This window comes from Ailuropoda melanoleuca, chromosome 5 (genome assembly GCF_002007445.2).
Source record: "Ailuropoda melanoleuca isolate Jingjing chromosome 5, ASM200744v2, whole genome shotgun sequence".
Classification (NCBI taxonomy): Eukaryota; Metazoa; Chordata; class Mammalia; order Carnivora; family Ursidae; genus Ailuropoda; species Ailuropoda melanoleuca.
In genome coordinates, this window is record NC_048222.1 from 55,593,961 (window position 1) to 55,618,312 (window position 24,352).

A 24,352-nucleotide genomic window follows, 5' to 3' on the forward strand; every position below is an offset into this window, starting at 1 on the left:
TTTATTCCAGGGATACAAGGATGGTTCAATATCTGCAAATCAATTAGCAAAATGAAGGATAAAAACCATATGAGCATTACAGTAGATGCAGAAGCAGCATTTGATAAAATGCATCCTCCATTTATGCTAAAAACTCAACAAACTGGGTATATAGCAAACATATTTCAACATAATAAGGAATTATATGACAAACCCACACCTAACACCACACTCAACAGTGAAATGTTGAAATATTTTCCTCTAAGTTATGAACAAGAAGGATGCCCACCCTTTCTACTTCTGTTCAATATAGCACTGGAAATCCTAGCCACAGCAATCAGCTGGGAAAAAGAAACAGAAGCCATCCAAATTGGTAAGGAGGAAGTGAAACTGGTACTATCTATGGATCACAAGACACTGTATGTAGAAAACCCTACACTTCACCAGAAAACCTATTAGAACTAACAAACGAATTCAGTAAGGTTGCAGGATGCAAAATCAATATACAGAAATTTGTTCTGTTTCTACACCCTAATAATGAACCATACCAAGGAGAAATTAAGAAACTATTCTATAGCCAGCTGCATCAAAAAGATTAAACTACTTACAAATAAATTTAACCATGAGATAAAAAACCTGTATTCCAAAAACTTTTAAGACACTGATGAAAGAAATTGAAGATGAGATAAATGGAAAGATATACCATGCTCGTGGAGTGGAAGAATTAATATTGTTAAAACATCAATGCTACCCAAAGCAATCTACAGATTTAATCAATATCTATTTAAATACCAATACCATTTTTCATAGAACTAGAACCAAAAAATCCTAAAATTTGTATGGAACCACAAAGGATCACCAACAGCCAAAGCAATTCTGAGAAAGAACAAAGCTTGGAGGTGTTGCAATTCCAGATTTCAAGGTACGCTACAAATCTATAGTAATCCAAACAGTATGGCACTCGTACTAAAACACATGATCAATGGAACAGTATAGAGAACCCAGAAATAAAACCACACTTAAATGGTAAGTTAATCTATGAGAAAGGAGGCAAGACTATACAATGAGGATAAGACAGTCTCTTCAATAAACAGTGTTGGGAAGGCTAAACAGCAACATGCAAAAGAATGAAATTGGACCACACTTTCTTATATCTATAAGAAAATAAATTCAAATGGATTAAAGACCAAGATGTAAGACCTGAAGCCATAGAACTAAAAGAAAACATAGGTAGTAAATTCTTAGACACCGATTCTAGCAATATTTTTTAGACCTGTCTCCTCAGCCAAGGGCAACAAGAGTAAAAATAAACAAATGGGACTCACTCATCACACTTAAAAGCTTTTGCACAGTAAAGGAAACCATCAACAAAATGAAAAGGCATCCTACTGAATGTGGTATATATTTGCAAATGACATACTCGACAATGGATTAATATCCAAAATATACAAAGAACTCATGCAACTCAACACCAAAAAACCCACACAATTTGATTTAATAATAGGCAGAGGACCCAAATATACATTTTTCCGAAGAAGTCATACAGTAGCCAAGAGAAACATGAAAAAGTGCTCAAGATTACTAATCATCAGGAAAATGCAAATTAAAACCACAATGAGGTATCACTTTAAAAAAAAAAGATTTATTTGAGAGAGAGTGAGCAAGCACGTTGTGAGGAGGGGGAGAGAAAGAATCTTAAGTAGACTATATGCTGAGCATGGGGCCCAACGTGGGAGCTCGATCCCACAACCCTGAGGATCACGACCTGAGCTAAAACCAAGAGTCAGAGGCTTAACCAACTGAGCCACCCGAAATTATCACTTTACACCTGTCGGAATGGGTAAAATAAAAAAGGGCAGAAATATCAAGTGTTGGTGAGGATGTGATGGAAAAAGAAATCCTGGTACACTGTTGGTGGGAATGTAAATTGGTGCAGCCACTGGAGAAAACAGTTGGAAGGTCCTCAAAAAATGAAAAACAGAACTATATGATCTAGCAATTCCACTTCTGATAATTCCATTCATCAGAAGAAAATGAAAACAGTAATTCGAAAAGACATATGCACCCCATGTTAAAGCATTTACAAAGCTAAGGTATGGAAACAACTTGTGTTCACCAATAGATGAACAGATAAAGAACATGTGGTGTATATATAGTGATACAGTACTCATCCACAAAAAAGAATAAAATCTTATCACTTGCAGTACACAGATGGACCTAAAGGGTATTATGCTAAGTGAAATAAGTAAAAAAAAGACAGATACTGTATGATTTCACTTATATGTGTAATCTGAAAAGCAAGACAAACAAAACAAAACCGAAACAGACTCATAAAGAGAACAAACTGGTGGTTACCCAGGGTGGAGGGGTTTGAGGAGGTTGGATGAAATAGGTGAAGGGGATTAAGAAGTACAAACTTACCGTTAAGAAATAAGTCACAGGGATGTGAAGTATAGTATAGAAAATATAGTCAATAATATCTTACTTAATAACTTTGATGACAGATGGTATCTAGACTTCTGGCGATGATTTCATAATGTATATAAATGTCTAATCACTATGTTGTACATCTGAAACTAATATAATATTGTATGGCAACAATACTTCAATAATAACAAAAGAAGTAACAATAACAAAAAACATGCATGTTATTTATGTATCAAATTCTAAGGAAATAGAACTACAGTATTATTTTGAAAGCAAAATATTGATATCACATATCTATCATCTTTAAGCCAAACTATTTGGGAAAACATGGATTAAATTATAAATACAAGAAACCCCTGAAAATGTTCATATTTACTGTGATAACAATCTTTTACTGGTACTGCCTATAGTAAATGGATTGCTAGCTGCCTCTGAAATCTTTTGAATTATCTATTCTAATACTGCTGTGGCAAGAGGACTGAATTATAATGAAAAATTTTTATAGCCAAAAGGCACCAAAACATATAAATTTTCCTCAATGGTATTTTTCTTCATAAAATATAAAAGGTTATATATAAAACTTCATTTGTATACTATGCATTTAATGTAATATTAAAAAAGGAGAAACAATAAAGTTAAAAAGAAATCAAGAACATACCTGTGGAACGTTCTTTGTAATAGGCACTGGCTGAATTATGGGTAAAACATCAGAATTAGAAGCAGCAATTGGCTCAACTGGAGCTGATATGTTCTGTGGTACCATTCTCTCATCTTGATCATTTATCAATTCTATACTTTCATTTACTTCTACAGAAGGAGGTGGCATCTGGGCAGTAGGTTTAGAAGGAACTGATTCTTCCAGTGAAGGATAAGTAAAATCCACTAAAATCCCCAAAAAGAATAACATTTTTCAAAGAACAGCAAACCCCATAAATAGTACTTACATAACTCTTGCATATTATATGTAATAGTTAAATGTAAAGTAAATGAGGTGACAACCACAACAATCTTAAAGAATTAACTTTCAGGCTGTGGACATCTTGTATGTTTTATGCCTGAAAACAAACTGCTATCCAATAGGACAAGTACACACACAACCAAGACCACTACTCTGAAAACATAAATAATTTAAAGTTTATTTTACCAAAGCAATTTTAAACAAAAATTTTCACATACATACATGAGATAGACACCTCTTCATTCTTGCCTCGTGGCGGTGGAGTAACTTTAGCATTTGTAGTATACTGAGGATAACAAAGGAGCCAGTTTTCATAGCCTCCTTCTAAAACCAAAGGCTCATTGCGCAGGACAGTTTTACTTTCCCACTATAAAATAAGGAAACAGTATTTTTAATATGGCGGCAGTCTCTTCACAGTTAAAAACACAAAAAAACTGAATTTTAAAACTGCTCTCTTCAAGATTTATCTTCGAAATAAAAAACGAGAGCTGAATTCAAAATTCAGCATTGAATGAAACAAATGGATAACATCAGGTTTTTAAAACCACAAAAGTAATCCATGATCTCAGAAGAAAGTTATGAAAAAAAGTTCATATACAATAAAAATCATCCATAATCTAACCACCCACAGATACCACTTTAACATTTCAGGGTTTATTCTTAGAGTTTTCTATGCACATGTATACTTTATAAATTTTATTTTCACGAAACGGTAACTTCTATGCTGCTGCTTTTCTCTTATATGAACATCTTTTATTAACAGTTTTATCACCATTTGTAATGACCAGATAATATTCTATTTTATACACACACACACACACACACACACCCCACCCCCAAACTGAATCAATCATCGGAACACATTATGGTTATTTTCCCCATTTAATTTTAAACAATGCTGAGATAAACACTGAAGATCCTTGTATATGCACACACTCAAATCAACTCCATTAGGGAAAATCCCCAGAAGTGGTGTTGCTGAGCCAAGGCACATAAACATTTTATTCCTGATCTTTAAAAATATATATCCATGTATTTTTTTAGGATAATTTACTAGAACTAGAAATGCTGGATTAAAAGTTTGGTAGATGCTGCGAAATTGCCCTTCAAAAAGACAATACCAATTTATATATTTGTCAACAAATGAGAATGCCTATTCTAAATCTTTATAATTTTTACCAAACTGGCGGACATAAAATGGTATCATATTTTAATTAGCTTTTATTAGTTGAGCTGCACATCTTCTAGTATACTTATTAACCATTAATATTCTAGGACCTAACTAATCTCCCTTGTCCATTTTACGGTAGTTTGCTATTTTCTTAGTAAATGGTGAGGGTACTCGGAATATTAAGAAAAATAGCTCTTTGTCATATATGTTAAAATTATTTTTCCTGATTGACTTATGGGATTTTTAACACAGTCAAATATACAGATCTCCCTTTACAGTCTGATTTAGGATTGAGATAATAAAAAACACCTACAAATGGTTTTTCCTAGTATTTCTTGTTTCAATCAACATATTTATGTCGTTGACCCATTTGGAATACATTGTGATCTAAGAAGTAAGGTAGGGGTCCCCATTCTTTACTTAGTGGCTAGCCAGCTGTCCCCAAACCATTTCAATGCATCTTTTCCACACTGATTTGTTTTGTTTTTTTTTTTTATCATGCAAAAGGGAAAAACTACTTATTTTTATTTTTTTTTTTTTTACAGAGAGAGAGTTTGCGGGGGGTGGGAGGCAGAGAGGGAGAGAATCTTTTTTTTTTTTTAAATATTTTATTTATTTATTTGACAGAGATAGAGAGAGCCAGCGAGAGAGGGAACACAAGCAGGGGGAGTGGGAGAGGAAGAAGCAGGCTCACAGCGGAGGAGCCTGATGTGGGGCTCGATCCCATAACGCCGGGATCACGCCCTGAGCCAAAGGCAGACGCTTAACCGTTGTGCCACCCAGGCACCCCGGAGAGAGAGAATCTTAAGCAGACTCCACACTCAGCGAGAACCCGACACAGGACTCAATCTCATCCACACTGATTTGTTATCTCATCTTTATCGTACACTCAACTTCCATTTATCTTAGATTGTACTTCATGAAACTGCCACTTTTAGAGGTCAAAACTTGCTGATTATTAGCAGTTTCATGTATCATCTATACTTGGGTGTATTTCCAGATTCCCTGTTTTAAAGCATGAATTGTTTTAAGGGCTTAAGATTGTCCCCTGAAGGGTAATGTTCCATCAACTGACCTTCCTACCAGCACATCAAGTTTAATCTTAACCAGCATTCAGTGCTATCAGCTTAATAATTTAACAAATTAAATGAGCATTATTTTTACCTTTGTTAATTTAATCAGCAACATGGCATTTACTATTTCAATTTGCATTTCTACTAGTAAAGATGATCATTTTTATGCCCTGTCACTTGTTCAGGTCTGTGTCCATTGCTTATTTTATCTTAAATAATTTTCTTATTTGCAAAAACTCTTCATATTTTAGGTGTTCTAAGCTATAGCTGACTGTTGAACAACATGGGTTTGAACTGCACAGGTCTACTTACACACTTTTTTCTTTTGAGTTGACAGCAAAAGCCACAGGCATTTATTTACAACTGCCCACCCCAGTCTCCATGGAAACAAATCGAAAGCGACTGGTGCAGAGGTAGTGCCTGCTGCCCACTGAGTACCTGGGGAAACCTCCCAAGGCTGTCAGCAGCCCCAAACTGGACAGGACTATAGGTCACCGTGTGCCAAGAGGGCGGTTAGGTTGAAAGCTCTAGGCTGGTGGGCAGGAGGCTGGGCTGAAGTAGAGGTTTGTACCCAGAGGGCAGGACAATGCTGCCCAGGAAGCTGAGCATCCCTGACATTCCTCCCTCCCTGCCATGGTCCTCTTTGGGTTTAGGACCCTCCCTGGCCAGGAGCAGATCACTCGGCACGGTGGTTCCTGGAGGCCAGAACACACGTGTGGCTATAGTTGCCAGTAGCCACAGGCTGGTAGTACATCTCTATCTAGGCAGACGGGGCAGCTGTACTGTGCTCCAGGGTGCTGTCACTACCTACAGGCCTACCCAGCAGCTGCCACTGTTGAGCAGAAGCTACCAGGCTGTGGAACACTGCCATCCCAGGGCCAGACCCACTGTTGCCACCAACCTTGTCCTGACACTGCCCATCCGCCTGTATGGGCAGATAAATACATGCACAATAAATATATGTACAGTACTATAAATGTAGTTTCTCTTCCTTACGATTTTAATAACATTTTCTTTTCTCTAGCTTACTTTACTGCAAGAATATAACGTATAATACATATAATATACAAAATATGTGTTAATCGACTGTTTATGTTATGTTGATCAACTGTTCCGGCTATTAGCAGTAAAAGTTGGGAGAAATCAAAAGTTGACGCAGGGTGTTGGCACCCCTAATCCCTGCGTTGTTCAAAGGCCAACTGTATTGCCATGTTTGTTGCAAATACTTTCCTGTTTCCTCCATTCTAATCTTTTAACATTTTTTCACACTTGAAGTTTTATTTTATCAAGTCAATCTATCTTTTTCTCCTTAAGGACGTCTTCCTTTGCTTTTATGTTTGCATAGTCTAATTCTTAAAACAAAAAATAATGCTTTTTTCAGATAACTTATGTTCCTGGAAATTCTAATCCTACTTTAGATAGATGAGTTTGTTTTTACTTGGTGATTGAAAACTAGTCTTTCGGGTCTGAATTTTTAAAAAAATTTACAACCAAAGCTGATGGATCTTCTTATCCTTGAGATAAAAAGCTAGTCAATATACCTTTCTAACAGCCAAATAACGCTTACAATCACAGTAAACTAACAAGGAAACTTGCTAACCTTGAAAAGTGCATCTTTCAGACTCCGCAGAGTTGTTCCAAGTTGTAAATCTTTTGTAGAACTAAACCAGTCAAGAAGTACCACATATTCCACATTCCCCCTCTTCTTCCATGTCTCTTTAGAATCATCTGGGAGTTTTGCTTCAATCCAACTAGCAGTGACTCTGAAATGTATTAACATTTGTATTGGGGCAAAGGTAGACGAGAGGTCCTAATATACTAATATAAGACACTGAGTTTTCTTCTAGTCTGTATCACATCACAGCGAACTTTAAGAAACATTTCTTTCTAAGGTCAAACTGTGTATCAGGGTATTAAATATCCCAACATGTTTAACAACTTCACCTTTGCATAACATTGAAGTTTATTTTAGTAATCATTAGAAACTAAAAGAAATGGATTCAATTCTGACCCTTCACAAAAAAGGGGGCCAAAACTGAAAACATAGGAAGTCATCTGAGCCCCTCCCTCTCTCAGCTACAAGTAAATAACTGGGGGGATCACTTGAGTAACATTATTTATACTTCAGTTCTCTTATACCTATATAATTAATAGTTAGCCAGATACCAAAATGTTTAACAATCACACAGAGCATTTACTATGTGCCAGGTACCATTCTAAATGCTTTATTCATAGACTCTCACTGAATCCTCACTACAAATCCTATGAAGCAGACATTACTATCCCCATTTTATTAATGGAGAAACTGAAGCACAAAGATATTAAGTAACCTGCCCAAGGTTACAGCTGCCAAGTCAAGTCAAATTCGAACTCAGGCAATCTGGTTCATGTCATGCTCTTAGCTGTTTTGCAGTGCTGCCTCTTAAATCATCATTTGTGAATAATACCAACTCTACATTAAAGCATGTTGTTCATGTTCTCTTTCGCTCACATAAAAGTTAAAAGTTCTTACCTAAAGTCTTCAGAATGGGCCTGCAGCATGGCCCCTCCCCCCAAATCCTATTATATCAGCTCCTCATCACTAACTACTTGCCCCCTTACTCCACTGCACGCCAGCCACTGGCTTCTTTGTAGTTCCTGGTTATCAAAGTATACTCCTGCCTAAGGGCCTCTGCTCCTGCTGCCCTTCTGTCTGGAATCCTCTTCCCTCAGATAACTGCATCACTCATTTCCCTTACCCCTCAAGATCTGCTCAGTAATAACTTCTCTGTGAAGCCTTTCTGAATTAAGATTTTAATACCTATCCCAGTGTACACACTTGACACACCCATGTCCACAGAACTTATTAGTAGCAGGCATACATTTCAAGTTTTACTGTCTGTTTCACTACCACACCTCCCTGTTAAAATACAAGCTCTGTGAAGCAAAATTTTTGTTCAATAGTTAAGCCCCAGCACTAAGACCATAGCAATTCAACCCATAGTAAACTAATGCTCAGTAAATATCTGCTGAATGACTGAACGAATAACACAGACTTGCTCCTCCAGGTAAGGAACTCCATATTATTCCTGGCGAAGCAACTAAGCATTTTAATATTTAAATGATGATACTGGCAAGGCAGGACTGGTGCACTTTTATTCGTAAGACAAAATGGTTTAGGTTGTTTAAAAGAAAAAAACCCTCATTCCTATATAATAATGTTGGCTACTATATCTTCTAGGAAATAAAGAAAAAGAGAAGAAATACAAAATATTGTCTCATAATATTCTCACCTGATACATAGTGATCAGAAGGATGTTTGGTCAACAAAGAATGAAAAATACTGAAATGGCATATTCTTAAGGACTATTTCTGACTCTAGGGATATATTTGCCTAAATACTCTTTGTCTAAAAATTCAAGATCAGTATTCTACAAAAAATACCATGATCACGAAATAATAGTATCAACCAGTATTTCCCAAATTTCAGTCTTTCACGTATCATCTTCACAAGCTGCTTCAATTTTGCACTACTTTGGCTATTATTTAATATTTTAACAATTATTAATATAATTACTTAATTGAAAGTGATCCTTTACTTAAATTTAACAGGAAAATGTATATTCCTATAAACATGGAAAAACAGCATCATATCTAATAAAGGATAATCATAAAAATAAAATAGATCAGTAGTTATATTCACACAATAAATCAGCATACAGCAATGAGGATAAATGAACCACAACTATACACAATAATACAGATGACTTTCACAAACACAAAGTTTTGTTTTTGTCTTTTTTAAAGATTTTATTTATTTATTTGGCAGAGAGAGAATAAGCACAAGCAGGGGGAGCAGCAGGCAGAGGGAGAGGGAGAAGGCTTCCCGAATGAGCAGGGAGCCTGACATGGGACTCGATCCCAGGACCCTGGGATCATGACCTGAACCAAAGGCAGATGCTTAACCAACTGAGCCACCCAGGCCCCCTCACAAATACAAAGCTGGGTATAAGAAGCCAGACATAAAAGACTACAGAGTGTAAATTTCCTTTTATATAAAATACAAAAACAGACAAAAATAAATGTTAGAAGTTGGTGGTTCCCTTTGGTGGGTGGGGATATGGGTAGTAACTAACAGAGGGCATTATGAAAGGCTTCTGGAGTGGTGGTAATACTCTATTTCTGGTCCAGATGTTAGCTAAATGGGTGTGTTGTTTTTGAAAATTCACTGGGCTAAATACTTAGGATGGGAGTACTTTTGTATGTATACTATACTGTATTAAAATGTTAAAAAAGACAAAGAAGGAATATAGTAATCATCAACAGCTAGCTGCAGATACAGTAACCTACAAAAAGTCTGAGGCCTGCTCTCTAAGAAAGGAGATTAGCAAATATTAAAAAGGAATGCTAACACCAAACTGAGACCTCTTATAACTACTTCTGAAAGACTGAAACAAAAATTAAAGGGGAATAATTTTCTTGGCATGCAGTTCATTGTTCTTTAATCTTCAACCTAAACTCATCATGAGTTTCACAGTAGTCAAATTTCTCATATTTTGGGAAACACTTAAGCTCAATAAAAACCACCAGCTTTCTATTACTATAGGTTACACCATCCAAAGATTAAATACCTGGGAATATATTCACACCTACTTGAATGGACTAAGCACTCCAGTCTCACTTTTAAACAGCATATTTACAAAGCTCCCTATTCTTCAAGTCAAACATTTGTCAAGCATCAACAATGTGACAAAAACTATGCAAATTTTATTACCTAATTTAAAACGTGTATCTTTTCAATGTTAAGTTAGGTCTTAAAATAGGCCACAGATTTTAACTATCCAATCCTATAAACTAAGATCTGGAGAGGTTATATGATTTATATAACACTCAAAATAGTAAAAATAGCTCTGGATATGGAGTTTAAGCTCTGTAGCTATTATGATAGCTTTTAGTACGTAATATATCCATGCAAGTAACTTTAAATTATTTTATAGATTAAAATTAATCAAAGAAGAAAAAAAACTTTTTAATAATTCCTTACTAAAGTAAGTGGCACTTTAGTAACTGCCAGCCACTGTGCTAAGTGCGTGTGTATAAAATTTCTCACTTAAACTTCTCAAAACTTCTGGAATCGGTAGTTTTACTATCCCTGTTTTACAGATGGAAATATGGGCTTAGACAGGTGAGGTCAATCGCTAGAAGTAACGTAGCTGATAAGAGATGGTTACAATCTGAATATAGTCTGACTTCAGAGTCTATCTGATCGGTGAATCATTCGGCTATACTGCCTTTTTTTTTTTTTTAAAGTGTTTGTGTACTCTTTTACCACCAATAATGGGATGGGGTATTTCAAAATAAAAAACAATTAGTTCACAATTTTAGTCAATTTGGTGCATATGCTTCACAAGCTCACAAACAGAAAATAATAGGAGAAATTAGCCAACAAAAAGCTCGGGAGAGAAGGCACACAAAGGCAGCTTCACTTCTTTTCTAATAAGACTACAAATGCCACAAACAGGAGAAAACAGCCAAACCAAAATGTCCTTTTACACCACCCTTCAGAGAAAGGGTAAAGTGTGCCATTAAGGAGCAACAGGAAGAAAAAACCAACTTTATCATGTGTAGCTTGGATGCTAGAGTAATAACATCTACTACTGTCCACAGTTAACCATTTCACCTAAATTCACAGTGACTCACCCTGGACTGATGGCTTCTTCAGGAACACTGAGAGAATTTGAAATATGGGAATCCTGATAATCCTGCATTCTTCGAGCATCCATTATAATCAAGCTTATATTTTCATCCATCATCATTGTGTATAGCTCCTTTGCTGTGATTGTTCCTTGGAATCAAGACAGACAATATAAGCAACAAGAAATACCTAGCTCTGTTCAGTAAACACAGAACAATCATTTCTTCTTCTAGAAGAGTGAAGTGTACTAGGTATCATATACCTGCTATCCCATCATACTACTTATTACTTTTTAAACTAAAATTAAATATAATTTGTGTTTCTGACATTTATCAAGAAGCTAGTTCAATGTTGTTTCTGAAGGCCTGAAACACCAAAACTTGCTCTTGAGGTTACAACTACACCTGGTGCTGGCTCTGTTGATGGAATAAAATAAAGGAAATTAATATATGTATCTCATGAAAACAATCTTATTCTCTTTTTAATAATTAAATCATTTGACAAATGTCAACCAGAAGAAACAGCTATGGTTCAAAAATTTTTGACAGATTCTAAATTCTTTTTAAAAAGTCTCTGAATGAGGTCTTATGGGGGCTTTTTGAAAAACATTTAGATTTTCAAGTATTCCTAGAGTAATAAGCCAAAAGCTTGTTATTTGTGTTCTGCGGCAGGGGTTGACAAACTATAGCTACCTGTTTTTAGTGGACCATAGCTACACAAAAGTGTTTACATATTGTCTATGGCTGTTTTCTAGCTGAGACAGCAAGAACGACAGCATCCCCCACCCCCAGGCCTAAAATGTTTACTCTCTAGCCCTTTAATATTTAGCCAAAATAAAAATTTGTTATGTTGCTGTTGTCCTCTTCCACCTTCTACCACCCGAAAATGAAGATTAAAAAGCACAAGGGCAGGGGCGCCTGGGTGGCACAGCGGTTAAGCATCTGCCTTCGGCTCAGGGCGTGATCCCGGCATTCTGGGTTCGAGCCCCACATCAGGCTCCTCTGCTATGAGCCTGCTTCTTCCTCTCCCACTCCCCGCTTGTGTTCCCTCTCTCACTGGCTGTCTCTATCTCTGTCAAATAAATAAATAAAATCTTTAAAAAAAAAAAAGCACAAGGTCAACTGTACTTCAATAATAGAAACTTTAAAAATAAACAAACAAGCAAATAAAGATTTAAAAAAAATAAAAAGTTACTACAAGAGAGCTTAAAATGAAAAGAACTATTTCGGCAGTGAGATGTGAGAAGAATGTAGTCACAGTATCTTCTAAGCTAAAATACCCACCAGCTAATAACCATCCTATTTCCCTCTCTAACCATCAAGATCATTTTGATAACAAAATTGCCTTAAAAAGTTGGTAACAAACCACTTGGAAAAGTAACATCCAAGCAGGATGAGATACAAAAAACACAGTTAAAAACAAATCTTGGAATGAATTAATAACAGCTTTTAGGATGGTATCTTACTACATTGTTTATTTTTTAAATTGTTGTATGGTAATATTTAATTTTTTAAAAAGATTTATTTATTATTTTAGAGCAGGGGAGGGGCAAAGGGAGAGGGAGAGACTCTCAAGCAGATCCCCCTGCTGAGCACGGGACCTGATGTAGGGCTTAATCTCACAACCCTGAGATCATGACCTAAGCCAAAATCAAGAGTCGGACGCTCAACTGACTGAGCCATCTAGGCACCCCCTGTTGTACAGTAATATTTTAAATAGAGATTTTTTTTAGTGCTACATATAATTAATATTTAAATTGAAACTTTTCTGAGAGAGGAAAACTTACGCAACTGAGTTTTGCTGTTTAGGTCACATATTTGTGACTGGAGTATCAATACCACCTATGGATAACATCCAAATTACTGGTTTAGATTTTTTTGAGGGAAATGGAGAAGACTTTTAAATAATCAGGTCTACAAACTAGAGTCATAAGTCATAATAGCTAATACACGAACCCTCTGACAAAGTTCACTTATATAAAGTCACTAAGAGTTCCACCTATATTAACTTTTTCAATCTTTACAGTAAGTCTATACAACAGATACCACTATTATCCTCACTTTGCAGAGGGGGAAATTAAGGTAGAGAGGTTAAGTAACATGCTCAAGATCACAGGAAATCCAAAGGAGGAGACAGTATTAAACATCTAGGCAGTCTGACTTTGAAGAGTCCATGCTCTTAACCCCTATGCTAAACTACATCTTGGAAAAAAAAAAACAAAAACCCCACTGAAAACGCACAAACTGTGCTTTGATGTTTTTAATTACATATCACCATTAATATTCCCCATGATATATGCAGAATATAAACACATTTTGATATAATTGTACAGACTAAGAAAAAGATAAAGCTTACACACAAAATGTATGTAAACATCGTTTGCTTACATGAAAATACAATGTAAAATCTGAAGCTTATTCGGATTAAAAGATCTCGATAATTACCTGAAAGAACTCCCTCTTTCTGTACACACTTACCTTTCTCTGTGGTCTCATTTTTTTCACTCTTTTCACCATTTATCTATATCATAGGGAAAAAAAGTTTCAACTTTAACAGAAGTAAAAATTTTCATAGAAACAGAAACTTCAACTCTATTACTTCACTGAAACTGAAAGCCCAGAAAATGAAGTGTGCGGAGTACCAGCATTTTATTAAAATACAGATGAAGAGTCATGGCTTCATCAGGTTATCTGGTAGCAGAAAACAGCTAAAATTACTAGCAGCACATCAGAATCATGTAACACTTCCTTGAAATTTCCTCAAAGGCTAAATATAATATAAAAATACAGACTGTTACAGAAATTTAATATTTAATTTGATGACGGAATATTTCTTACAATGAAATAAAAATTCTGGCTATTCCTTTCAGAGTTCAATATTACATAATTGAAGGAAAATAAAAATTTGTAAAAATACAAATTTGTATTTTCTAACCAAGGCAACATGGGATATTTCAGTAAGGTACTAACTCATTTTATAGATGAAAAACCAATGACCCACTTGAGCCTAGTGATCAGTTTTAGCATCACTAAAATTAAAAAAGAAGCGTATGTCATGTGCCTCCTAACATGGTACAATATTAAGTGCACAGTATCACCTACGAAGCATTCTTGCCAAAAGCAAAAACTGAACCTGAATCCTATTAAGCTTCTAGGTTGAAATTCCAGCCTACAAGAAATATAGAAGATAGAAATATAGATGAAATGATACAAGGAGGAAACAATCAGATAAATCCAGAATGTGGCTGGTTCATTTCACCTGAATTAAAAAGTCAAATGCATGAAATAAAAAAAAAAAGAAAGGGGGCACTCAAGCAGAGAGTACTACAGAGACTTAATTTAAGAGACAAAACAATCAGAAGACTACAAGTAGACCTTGTGTGGATCTTAATTCAAATAAATCAACTCTAAAATATCATTATGAAACAGTGGGTAAATGTGAATATAGCCTGGGTATTAGATTATATCAGGGAATTATTGTTAATTTTGTGAGATGAAAACACAGCATTGTCATTATAAAGAAAATGTCCCTTTCTTTGAGATGCACACTGAAATATTTAAGAGTAAAATGGTATGTCCTCTGGAACTTGCTTTGAAATAATCTAGCAAAAGGGGAGAGGCGCAGATAGAAAATGTGACAAATGTTAATTGATTACTGCCACTGGGTAACAGTGTCTAATTGTACTTCTTTTCAGTATAAAAAGGCTAAACAAAAGTAAAAGTAATAAAAGTAGTTGGCTCTCCTGCTGGAAAGGCAAAAAAATGAAGAGATTGAAAAGTCCCTTTCATATAGTTCTTTGAAGTCTTGTTACTTATCTGTATCAGCCACTTGACCTACGAAAAAACATCCCCCTAGGGCAGCGTTATTTATCTTACATTATGAGTTCCTAAAATCAACAAACCATATTTCTTCACTTCTTTTTACGTAGTGCCTAGTGCAATGTCACAAGTAATTCAATAACTATCTCTTAATGAAACCGATGATGATTCACATACAAATGATAGCTGAAAGCTACAAAATCCTTAAGAAAAAGTAAAGCAGAAATCTTTCCATGAATTTCAACAGTGCATTAGAGATTATATTTTAGCAAACACAGACACACAAAAGAAAAGAAAGAAATTATATTTTAGGAAGAACAGTTTCTCAGAAGGTGAAGAAAAGGAGACAGCGGTAGCTGGCAGGTATAGACTAGGGTCACTGATGGTTCTTGGCAAGCAAATGATGTGGCTAGATTACAAGTGGTCACTGAATAAAATGGAACAAAAGAGGAAGAGGAAAGGGATATGGTCAGAAAGGAAGAAAAAGCGAAGAGAGTACGAGACCCTAGAAACAGGTAAGGTTGGGCATCAAATAAGTAGTATACCAAATCTTTTTCAACGTAAATTACACTGAAAGAGGAGACCTTAAAGATCATCTATTTCAAGATCTTCATTTGGCAATGAGGAAATAAAGTCCTAGAAGGGTGAAGCAACACTTGACATGGGACTGGAACTTAGATATACTGAATCACAGCTCAAATGCTCTTTCTACAGCTCTAATCGAGTTGATAGTAACTGCAAAAAACCAACTGATACACAGAACAGAGTTCTGTAAAGCTCCAAAAGAAACCTGGAATCAAACGAAGCTGGAATATTTAACCCAATTTCTAATAAAAACACATTAAATTTTACCCCTGTTGCCTAAAAGTACATTGTAGTGGTTATCTTAACTTGCCTTAAGCAAATCATCTAAAGAAAAGAACCGGTCTCTTTACTTCACAGAATAAATTTGAAATACCTTTTGGGTTTTGTCTCTAGAATCCATTACATTTTCCAAGGAACTTTTAGGTGATGTGCCACTATCCTCTCTTCCTGCTTCCTGCCTTTTCTGTTTCTGCAGCTGCTCTTCCTCCTGTCTGTCCTTTTCTTCAAGTTTCTTCCGAACTTCGGCTTCTTCATATCTAGTTAGGAAAAGAAGTCAAGATGTCTTTTATTGGCATGATCATGAAAAATAAGAGAGTTACAGTTCCATAAAATTAGCACCCCACTATAGGGTATTTTATGGTAGCATACTTTCTCCCTCCAACTGAAATTTGATTCTGCCAGTGTTCTGTCACAAACAACTCATAAATCTGCCCTCTGTAGATTTAGTTCAAATTGCCCAAAAATCTTGAAAACAAACACTATACTCTCAAGTTAAAGTTGTTTAATGCTCTTTTTGTTTTTTCCCTCCCACAAATTTCAACCTTTAAAAATCCGAATCTCCTGCAATTTTTCAAAGGACTTACACTCTTAAAATGAATTCTGAAAACTCATTCGCTTATGAAGTAGTTCAAAATATAAAAAAGTAAAGACAACAAATAAGTGAGAAAATGGCCTTAATGACTAAAAGATAAAGGAGTATCTTTGGTAATAGTACAAGTAGGGAAAAACTAGGCAAATCGAAGAGAAACATCAATAAGGGAAATTCTGTTTTACTCATTTGATTAACTGGTCAAAGGAGGAAGAGAATAGTGATTCTAAATTGTATCAACCACCCTAACATACTCCAGCCCCAAAATTAGTAATTTCTGAAAAGGATAAAGGGAATATATTAATTCAAAAAGGTAATTTCTAAGTAAAGACTATGATGTATATAACTAGAATAGTTCATTGATCCAAGCGTGAAATATCATTTAGAAAAACAGTTCCCTTTTAATTTTGTTAAAGAATGACTAATAACTAAAAATTGAAACATACTGTTTCTAATTGTTAATTACTTTATAAGCCTGGTAAGCCAGTCATGGTAAATACTAGAATTAGATCTGTTTTTTAAATATACATAGCTACTGCAAACTAGGCAGTTCAAAACTAATAGTAAATAACTTCATTCCCATAAGACCAGTGTCCAGTAACCCATTACAACCTGGGGCATATGAGGAATTATATTTTTCTGAAGAATCCTGTCAGAGAGTTAGAAAAAATTAAACCTGAGCTCTGATGTACTACACTAATGCTTACCTTAACAATCTATCATTCTAAACATTTTTAGAATGCTTAGAATAATTTTTCAGTAAAAAATATGAATGGTAACACATGAACACAATAAAGGTAATATGGCCAAAGATTCTAAATTTTGTGCTCCAGTTAACATAAGATTTATTTCTAGGAACTGGGATTCATAAGCATGGTCAGATACAAATGGACAAGTTCTAAATATTACTTTTATCTTCTAAATTAATGTTCTTTTAGGGATTTTATAATAATGTCTGTACCTGAGTTTAAGGCTTTCAGAGAGTCTTTCAGCTTCTTCAATAGCTTTTTTGATGTTTGCAAGTCCAAGTATTGAATGAAAGTAGTCCTAAAATTATAAGAAAACCATCCCATACTTTTAGTACTGGCCATTGTACACAGCACTAATGCTAAAAACATTAAAATCATGGTGCTATGTAAAGGAAAGATCGGATGAAAACATTATGATTAAATGAAGCATTTTTTAAAACTTTTAACCTATATAAACATACAACTTGTTCTCCAAATGTTTCAAAAGCATTCTCTTCATACCATTAGTTTGAAAAACAAAACAAAACAAAACCCTAAAAGGTAATAATTTTATTTGGAAGACACCTTTAAGAAGTATATATACTATTCCTATTATTTATGAATAAGTTCCAAAAAGCAAGCTTTCAGGAGCAAAATATATTTTCCTATTGTAAATACATTACTTAGGGTTTTTTCTCTAGAATCAGAAGCAGTAAAGCAAATTGTATATTGACCCACAGCATGGCATTTATTTTGTTTTCCTTGTTTTAAACTGAAATGTTTTTGCCTCCACCTTTATAATAGCAACCCACCTCTCACCTGGAGTCAAAACACTTTTGACATAAAACAAGTTTCACACTTGAGGAAACCTTGAGTAAAAATCAAATGGTAGAAATATATCATTAATAATATAATCTTTAAAAAAAAGTTCGGCACATAATTTACTAATATAATAAAGCTAAGAAAAATAACTTCTCTAAGAGGTCATTCCTTAGATCCTGCAATCAGAGATATTTTCAAATCAAGGTTGGTTTGACATAACAGTAGCACAGTGAGACTCAGCTAACTGATTTTTGGATCTAATTATCTAATTGGCCACAACCTGTCAGTGTGACTCTGAAACAGAGCCTAGTAGCACAGTTCATCACAAATGATATAGTAATAAAAAATTTATAAAAAGAAAGACCAAGAGGCCAGATATCCATCATTGGCTCTTTGAGAGGCAGTCACTAAGAGCTGGTGGAGTAAATCTATTGATAACAGCTATCATATATCTATCTATCTAGCCTAAAAGAAGATCATGTTTTGGGGCACCTGGCTGGCTCAGTAGATAGAATGTGCAACTCTTGATCTCAGGGTTGGGGTCGTGAGCTCGAGTCCCATGATGGGTGTAGAGAATTCTTAAAATACATAAATAAAAGTACATCGTGTTTTGGTTAGGCTTATTCTTCTAAATAAAGACTAAGTAAATTAAAAGGCCCTTCACTATGTAATTTCAATCAAAGTATATAGTTTTTTCAATATTTTATCAACTGAAAACTTTAGCTGCGGCAATTTCCAGACTTTTGATGCAATATGTTTCTTTTTTTAAGACTTACGTATTTATTTGTCAGAGAGAGAGAGCGAGAGTGAGTGAGCACAAGGAGGGGGAGCCTGTGACAGGCAGAGGGAGAAGCAGGCTCCCCACTGAGCAAGGAGCCCGATGTGGGGCTCGATTCCAGAACCCCAGGATCATGACCTGAGCCAAAGGCAGATGCATAACTGACTGAGCCACCCAGGAGTACCGATGCAATATGTTTTTAATAGAAAACAAAATTTAATCATTATTGTAAGATATTCTCTCATAAAAATAAAACACAGGGGTGCCTGGGTGGCACAGCGGTTAAGCGTCTGCCTTCGGCTCAGGGCGTGATCCCGGCGTTGTGGGATTGAGCCCCACAATCAGGCTCCTCCGCTGGGAGCCTGCTTCTTCCTCTCCCACTCCCCCTGCTTGTGTTCCCTCTCTCGCTGGCTGTCTCTATCTATGTCAAGTAAATAAATAAAATCTTTAAAAAAAAAAAAATTTAAAAAAAAAAAAACACAAAAACAAAATTACCATGACTTGTTTCATTAATTTTTTGACATGAACTCATTAAAAATTTTAGCCAGCCTGTAAGCCCATCTTTTACCCTGCTTAAATACTGAAAAAATTGTTTGTGTTTGGGCATGCCTGTTACAAACTTCCAGAAGAAACTCCCCTGATATTAGGGAGGTTTTTTTGTCAATAATTCTCTCTCTCTGTGCTCTTAAAGGAGCATAATTAATATTTTTAAGTTTTCAATAATGCTGACAATTGGCAGAATAGAAAAATAACACCCAATTCTTACACGGCTAAAAATGTTTGTTTCTCAGGTTTACCCAAGTAGAACTTTGTTATTCCCGAACATAAAAATTCAAACAAGTCTCATGATTTCCCAAATAAAAAGGCTTACCAATAATATTTAGGATTAATTATCATGTATACCATGCAGATCTGAAAATATAATTCTAATTTTATCTAGACTTTGCTACACTAATATTTTCAATATTATCTCCCTTTTCAGATAACCCTGAAAAAATTGTTCAAAAACAGATTTTTCTCAATGAGTAAGAAATATAATGTGTCCTTTACTAGTGAGCTTGCTAGATTAACATTTTATCTAATTCTTAAATATTCCCTCATGTAAAACAAGAGTGAAAGATACAAGTTTCTGAAGAAGGCTAGTGACATTATATTCTGCCCCTACCTGATTTAAAGTGTAAAACCTAGAAAATGCCTAGTTAGTAAATTTAACACTTCACGTACTTCAAGTGCACTGGAGATGTTGGGCTAAATAAAATAAAACAAAAAAACAGTTCTAAGGCAGAAAATAGATATGCACTCTGGACAGAGCAAATGAACAACTACAGTGTAGAAGTAACAGCCTGAGTTACCTGAGCCTTTGCAGGGAGCTTCCTAAGCTGAACAACTCCTGCAACTTTCAACTACTCCCTTTGGAAATGTAATAGATACTCTGTGGAAATGGAAAAAAATTCTTTCGATGAAACTTCACTCCTAATCTTCCCAAGTTAAAAAAAAGTAGCTGTAAAAACACTACCAATCTTCTCAAAGAAAAAAAGCAACCATTAACTTAGAAAACTACAGCAAAAAGTCAGGGTGCCTGGGTGGCTCAGTCAGTTAGGCGGCCACCTAGGTCATGATCCCAGGGTCCTGGGATGGATTTCCCCATCGGGCTCCTTGCTCAGCAGGGAATCTGCTTCTCCCTCTGCCTCTGCCTGCCTCTCTCTCTGTGTCAAATGAATAAAATCTTAAAAAGAAAAGAAAATTACAGCAAGAAGTAAATACATAAAAAATTGGCCCTACCACAACAAACAAAACAGGAGACACCAAAACTACCAAGTTATCAGAAGCTGCAAATCTTTCAAAAATATTTACTTAACACTTCAACATTTCTTTTAAAAGCAATTCCAGTTTAACAGATAGTATAAAAACTGTCAAAGAGCATGCAGAAACTTGTTTGAATTTGGGCAGTCCTCTGTATCTGCAGATAGGTATGCCCAAGAATGTTCTAAGGATAGGACCAATCTAGCCATCTGTGGACAAAAGGATGAACCTCTAAATGCAAGGGGTCACCTTTCCAAAGCTAGATCTAAATCCCTGTAACTATTATTAACATAACTTTGCTGGTGAGAAGAAATACCAGCAATGATTTATCACTATTAAATAAAACACTAAAGTCATCCCTTAACCAACAACCAAAAGAAATTATATTGGTCACACTACTCTGAAAAAAAAAATTATTTCAAAGAATAAGAGAACATTTTTCACTTCTGTAAGTCAATTTAAATAAGGCAAGCCAATTCAGTGAACAACAACAACAACAACAAAATCTCAATATTAATTCAAGAATGGCTTCTCAACCAGATAAGAAACCTATAAGCAGTATAGGTTGCTGCTATTGTCTGGTAGCAAGTTTGCTGGTGGAACCACCAACACAATAGTCCTCCAATTTTTTTTTTTTAAAGATTTTATTTATTTATAATATTTATTTATTTATTTATTTATTTATTTATTTATTTATTTATGAGAGAGAGAAAGAGAGGCAGGCAGAGGGAAATGCAGGCTCCCCGCTGAGTACAGAGCCTGATGCAGGGCTTGATCCTAAGACCCTGAGATCGTGACCTGAGCCGAAGGCAGACACCTAACTGACTGAGCTGCCCAGGCGCCCCACAATTTCTTTAATCTACTTGCTATGTTCTTCTTTTGCCCATTTCTGGTGCAGCTGAAAATGCAACCATTTTCTCTAGCAACAATTACCCTAGTCATTGGTTCTCTTTATCCATTTATATCTCTCCCATTTTCCCTCCCTCCCCATGGTTTCAGCAAAGTGGAAGAAAGGAACTTGCTCATAGGATTAAAAGGAAAAGTAAGAATAATAATAAATAAAAATGGAAGCAATCAATATTAACTGATTCTTTAATATGGCTACAATGTCACTCAAATATAAAAATCTGTCACATAAGAACAAGTGACTGACAAACCAGGGACTGATGAATGAAATAGGAAGAAGTGGTGTGTACACACACACACACACACACACACACACACAAAGAATGATATTATGTAATTTGTGACAACATGGATGGACCTAGTGGGTATTCTGCTAAATGAAACAAGTCAGATTGAGAAAGATAAATACCATATGATTTCACTCACATGTGGAATCTAAAAAAACCAAATGAATAAACAAACAAAAAGTAGAATCATACCTGTAAATTCAGAGAATAAACTGATGGCTGCCAGAGGAGAGGGAGTAGAGGATAGGGCAAATGGGTGAAGGAAAGTGAGAGATAGGCTTCCAGTTATGGAATGAATAAATTACAGGAATAAAAGGCACAACACAGGGAATGTAGTCAATGATATTATAATAGTGTTGTATGGTGACTGGTGGTAGCTACACTTGTGGTGAGAATAGCATAATGTATAAATTTGTCCAATCACTATGTTGTACACCTGAAACTAATTTAACATTGTATGTCAACTACACTCAGATAAAAAAGTTAATAGAAACAACAAAACATACACACACACAAAATAAGTGACTAAATCTTGAATCTCGAGAGAGTATGATTGCAGTCACATTTTTTCTCATTTAATGCATGAGTAAACTGAATCCTTCCACTTGACCTGGTGATCATTTATTGTAACAGAAAAATATGCGTCTGTACATTGCTATAAACTTGTACTAATCCAAGGCAAATTAGGTATGTGTATATATAGTGTGATTATATCCACATATATACATTCACAAATAAAGAAACTGAACATTTAGTTTGCTTTTTCTATCTGCATAAGAGTTTGAACTTGATGTTGCATAATGTGATCTAAATTTCAGTATCGTTAAAACTTTTATAGGAAATCAATAGCTCTACTGTGCAAAAATAACTTAGCAAATAAAAATGCAGAAATAAAAGGTACCTGCTGTTGCTTGAAATCAGGCCTTTTTTTGATAAGATTATAAACGGTCACGTATTTCATATATAGTACATATGCCCTCTCCTCATCACGATCTAATCTGCATTCTTCTGCTGTCTTGAAGATCTTCAGGGCACTCTGTACATAACTTCAATTAGAGAAAAAAATAATTAAAACACTTGACATACGGGGGGGGGGATCATGTTTAAGGTCTACAGAGAATCTTGATAACATGAATTTCATTATTTAGACTGTACGACTTCGTAACTGATAAAGTTACATATATGTTTGAATGCAACCTGAAAATTCCCCTATCCTACAAATAAATACTTCTGCTTCCCAATAGTTGTTTATATACCATCAAACTGTTCAAAATGCATTGAGCCCAATTTTTTAAAAAATTTGCTATGATAGATAATCCTGAGACAAGTGGTCCTTCGGCAGCCACATAATAGCCACATTCTACGGTTAAAGAACATAACACCATACCATTTGTCCTGAAGTAGGGGAGCTAAAATCTTTAGTTAATGTTTAATGTAAAACACTTTTCAATTCTCCTCACCCCTTTCTAACTATGTTGTAAAAATCTCCCCACCTAAAAATCTAAGAAACAAGGGACAGGGAAAGAGACATGAGTTCCATCTTTTTACTTGGTTAAAGTTTTCTACAAAATGACCAAATTACACTGATTTACTGGTGCTAGAAGGAAAAGAGACTTAAAGTCTAAAAATAAGTCATCTTAAAATGCCACTTTGGTGAAATATTTGAGGGTTCTGTGGCATTCATTCTAAGGCCATCTGCCTGGTTAACAGTCTTTAGAAAGCAAATTAATAAAATAGGCGTTTCTGCAAGAGGAATTCAATCACTGAGGATTAAGGTTTTGGCAACCCGGTCATAGTACTAATGCTTATATATAATGTGCTTTATCCATAACATATATACAGACCAGTGTTTCTTGTTTTCTGTAATTTTCAATCTGCTCCACAACTAAAACATGGATTAATGATGAAGTTGGCCAGGCCAAGACCACCACATAAAGGAAAAGGGCCAAAGTTATATTTAGGACCAAAGGTAGTCCTATACAAGGACCATTTCAGTCAGTGTGTGCACCCTGCCTAGCATAGCATCACAGTCCTAGGATAGAGATAAATCAAACCAATGCTAGTAAGGAGATTCTCTAGAAGAGTTTAGGAGTGGGAGCTACAGTCCTTGGGTTTTATCTAAACTTCTTTCACTCTGATGCACGCATATCTCATGCACTTATATGTAGATCAAGCTGAGATGGCCACAGTGCCACTGTGAGTCTAGTGAAACAGCGAAAAATCCTAAAAGGATTCTACCATTCTTTAGAATATGCTATGCCATAGCAAGAACATGAGTTTGTGGTGGTATATTTAGGGAGTCCTGCTGACACACCACTTCCTATGGGATCAGGGTGGTCCCAGAGCTAAACCCATTGCTAGAATGAATTGATCTGTCTTAGGATTAGATCTCTTTGAGAAAGCTTCAAGGCGGCTTTATCTTTCCCGTTGTTTTCCATTTGAAAATCATTCAGCAGAAGTTTATTTATTTATTTT

General features: G+C 35.3%; 1 protein-coding gene across 2 annotated transcripts in view; it reads right to left on the reverse strand.

Moving 5' to 3' along the window:
- Nucleotides 1-24,352, reverse strand: part of USP8 (ubiquitin specific peptidase 8) — a 73,963-nt gene that overhangs the window by 26,995 nt on the left and 22,616 nt on the right. For both annotated transcript variants that reach the window (XM_034660989.1, XM_002920418.4), the window contains exons 3-10: nucleotides 22,779-22,923; nucleotides 17,515-17,600; nucleotides 16,059-16,221; nucleotides 13,760-13,802; nucleotides 11,288-11,432; nucleotides 7,209-7,371; nucleotides 3,587-3,731; nucleotides 3,065-3,288 (exon numbers count right to left, since the gene is read on the reverse strand). In XM_034660989.1, coding sequence (XP_034516880.1) covers nucleotides 3,065-3,288; nucleotides 3,587-3,731; nucleotides 7,209-7,371; nucleotides 11,288-11,432; nucleotides 13,760-13,802; nucleotides 16,059-16,221; nucleotides 17,515-17,600; nucleotides 22,779-22,923 — 1,114 coding nt within the window. The remainder of the gene's footprint in view (nucleotides 1-3,064; nucleotides 3,289-3,586; nucleotides 3,732-7,208; nucleotides 7,372-11,287; nucleotides 11,433-13,759; nucleotides 13,803-16,058; nucleotides 16,222-17,514; nucleotides 17,601-22,778; nucleotides 22,924-24,352) is intronic.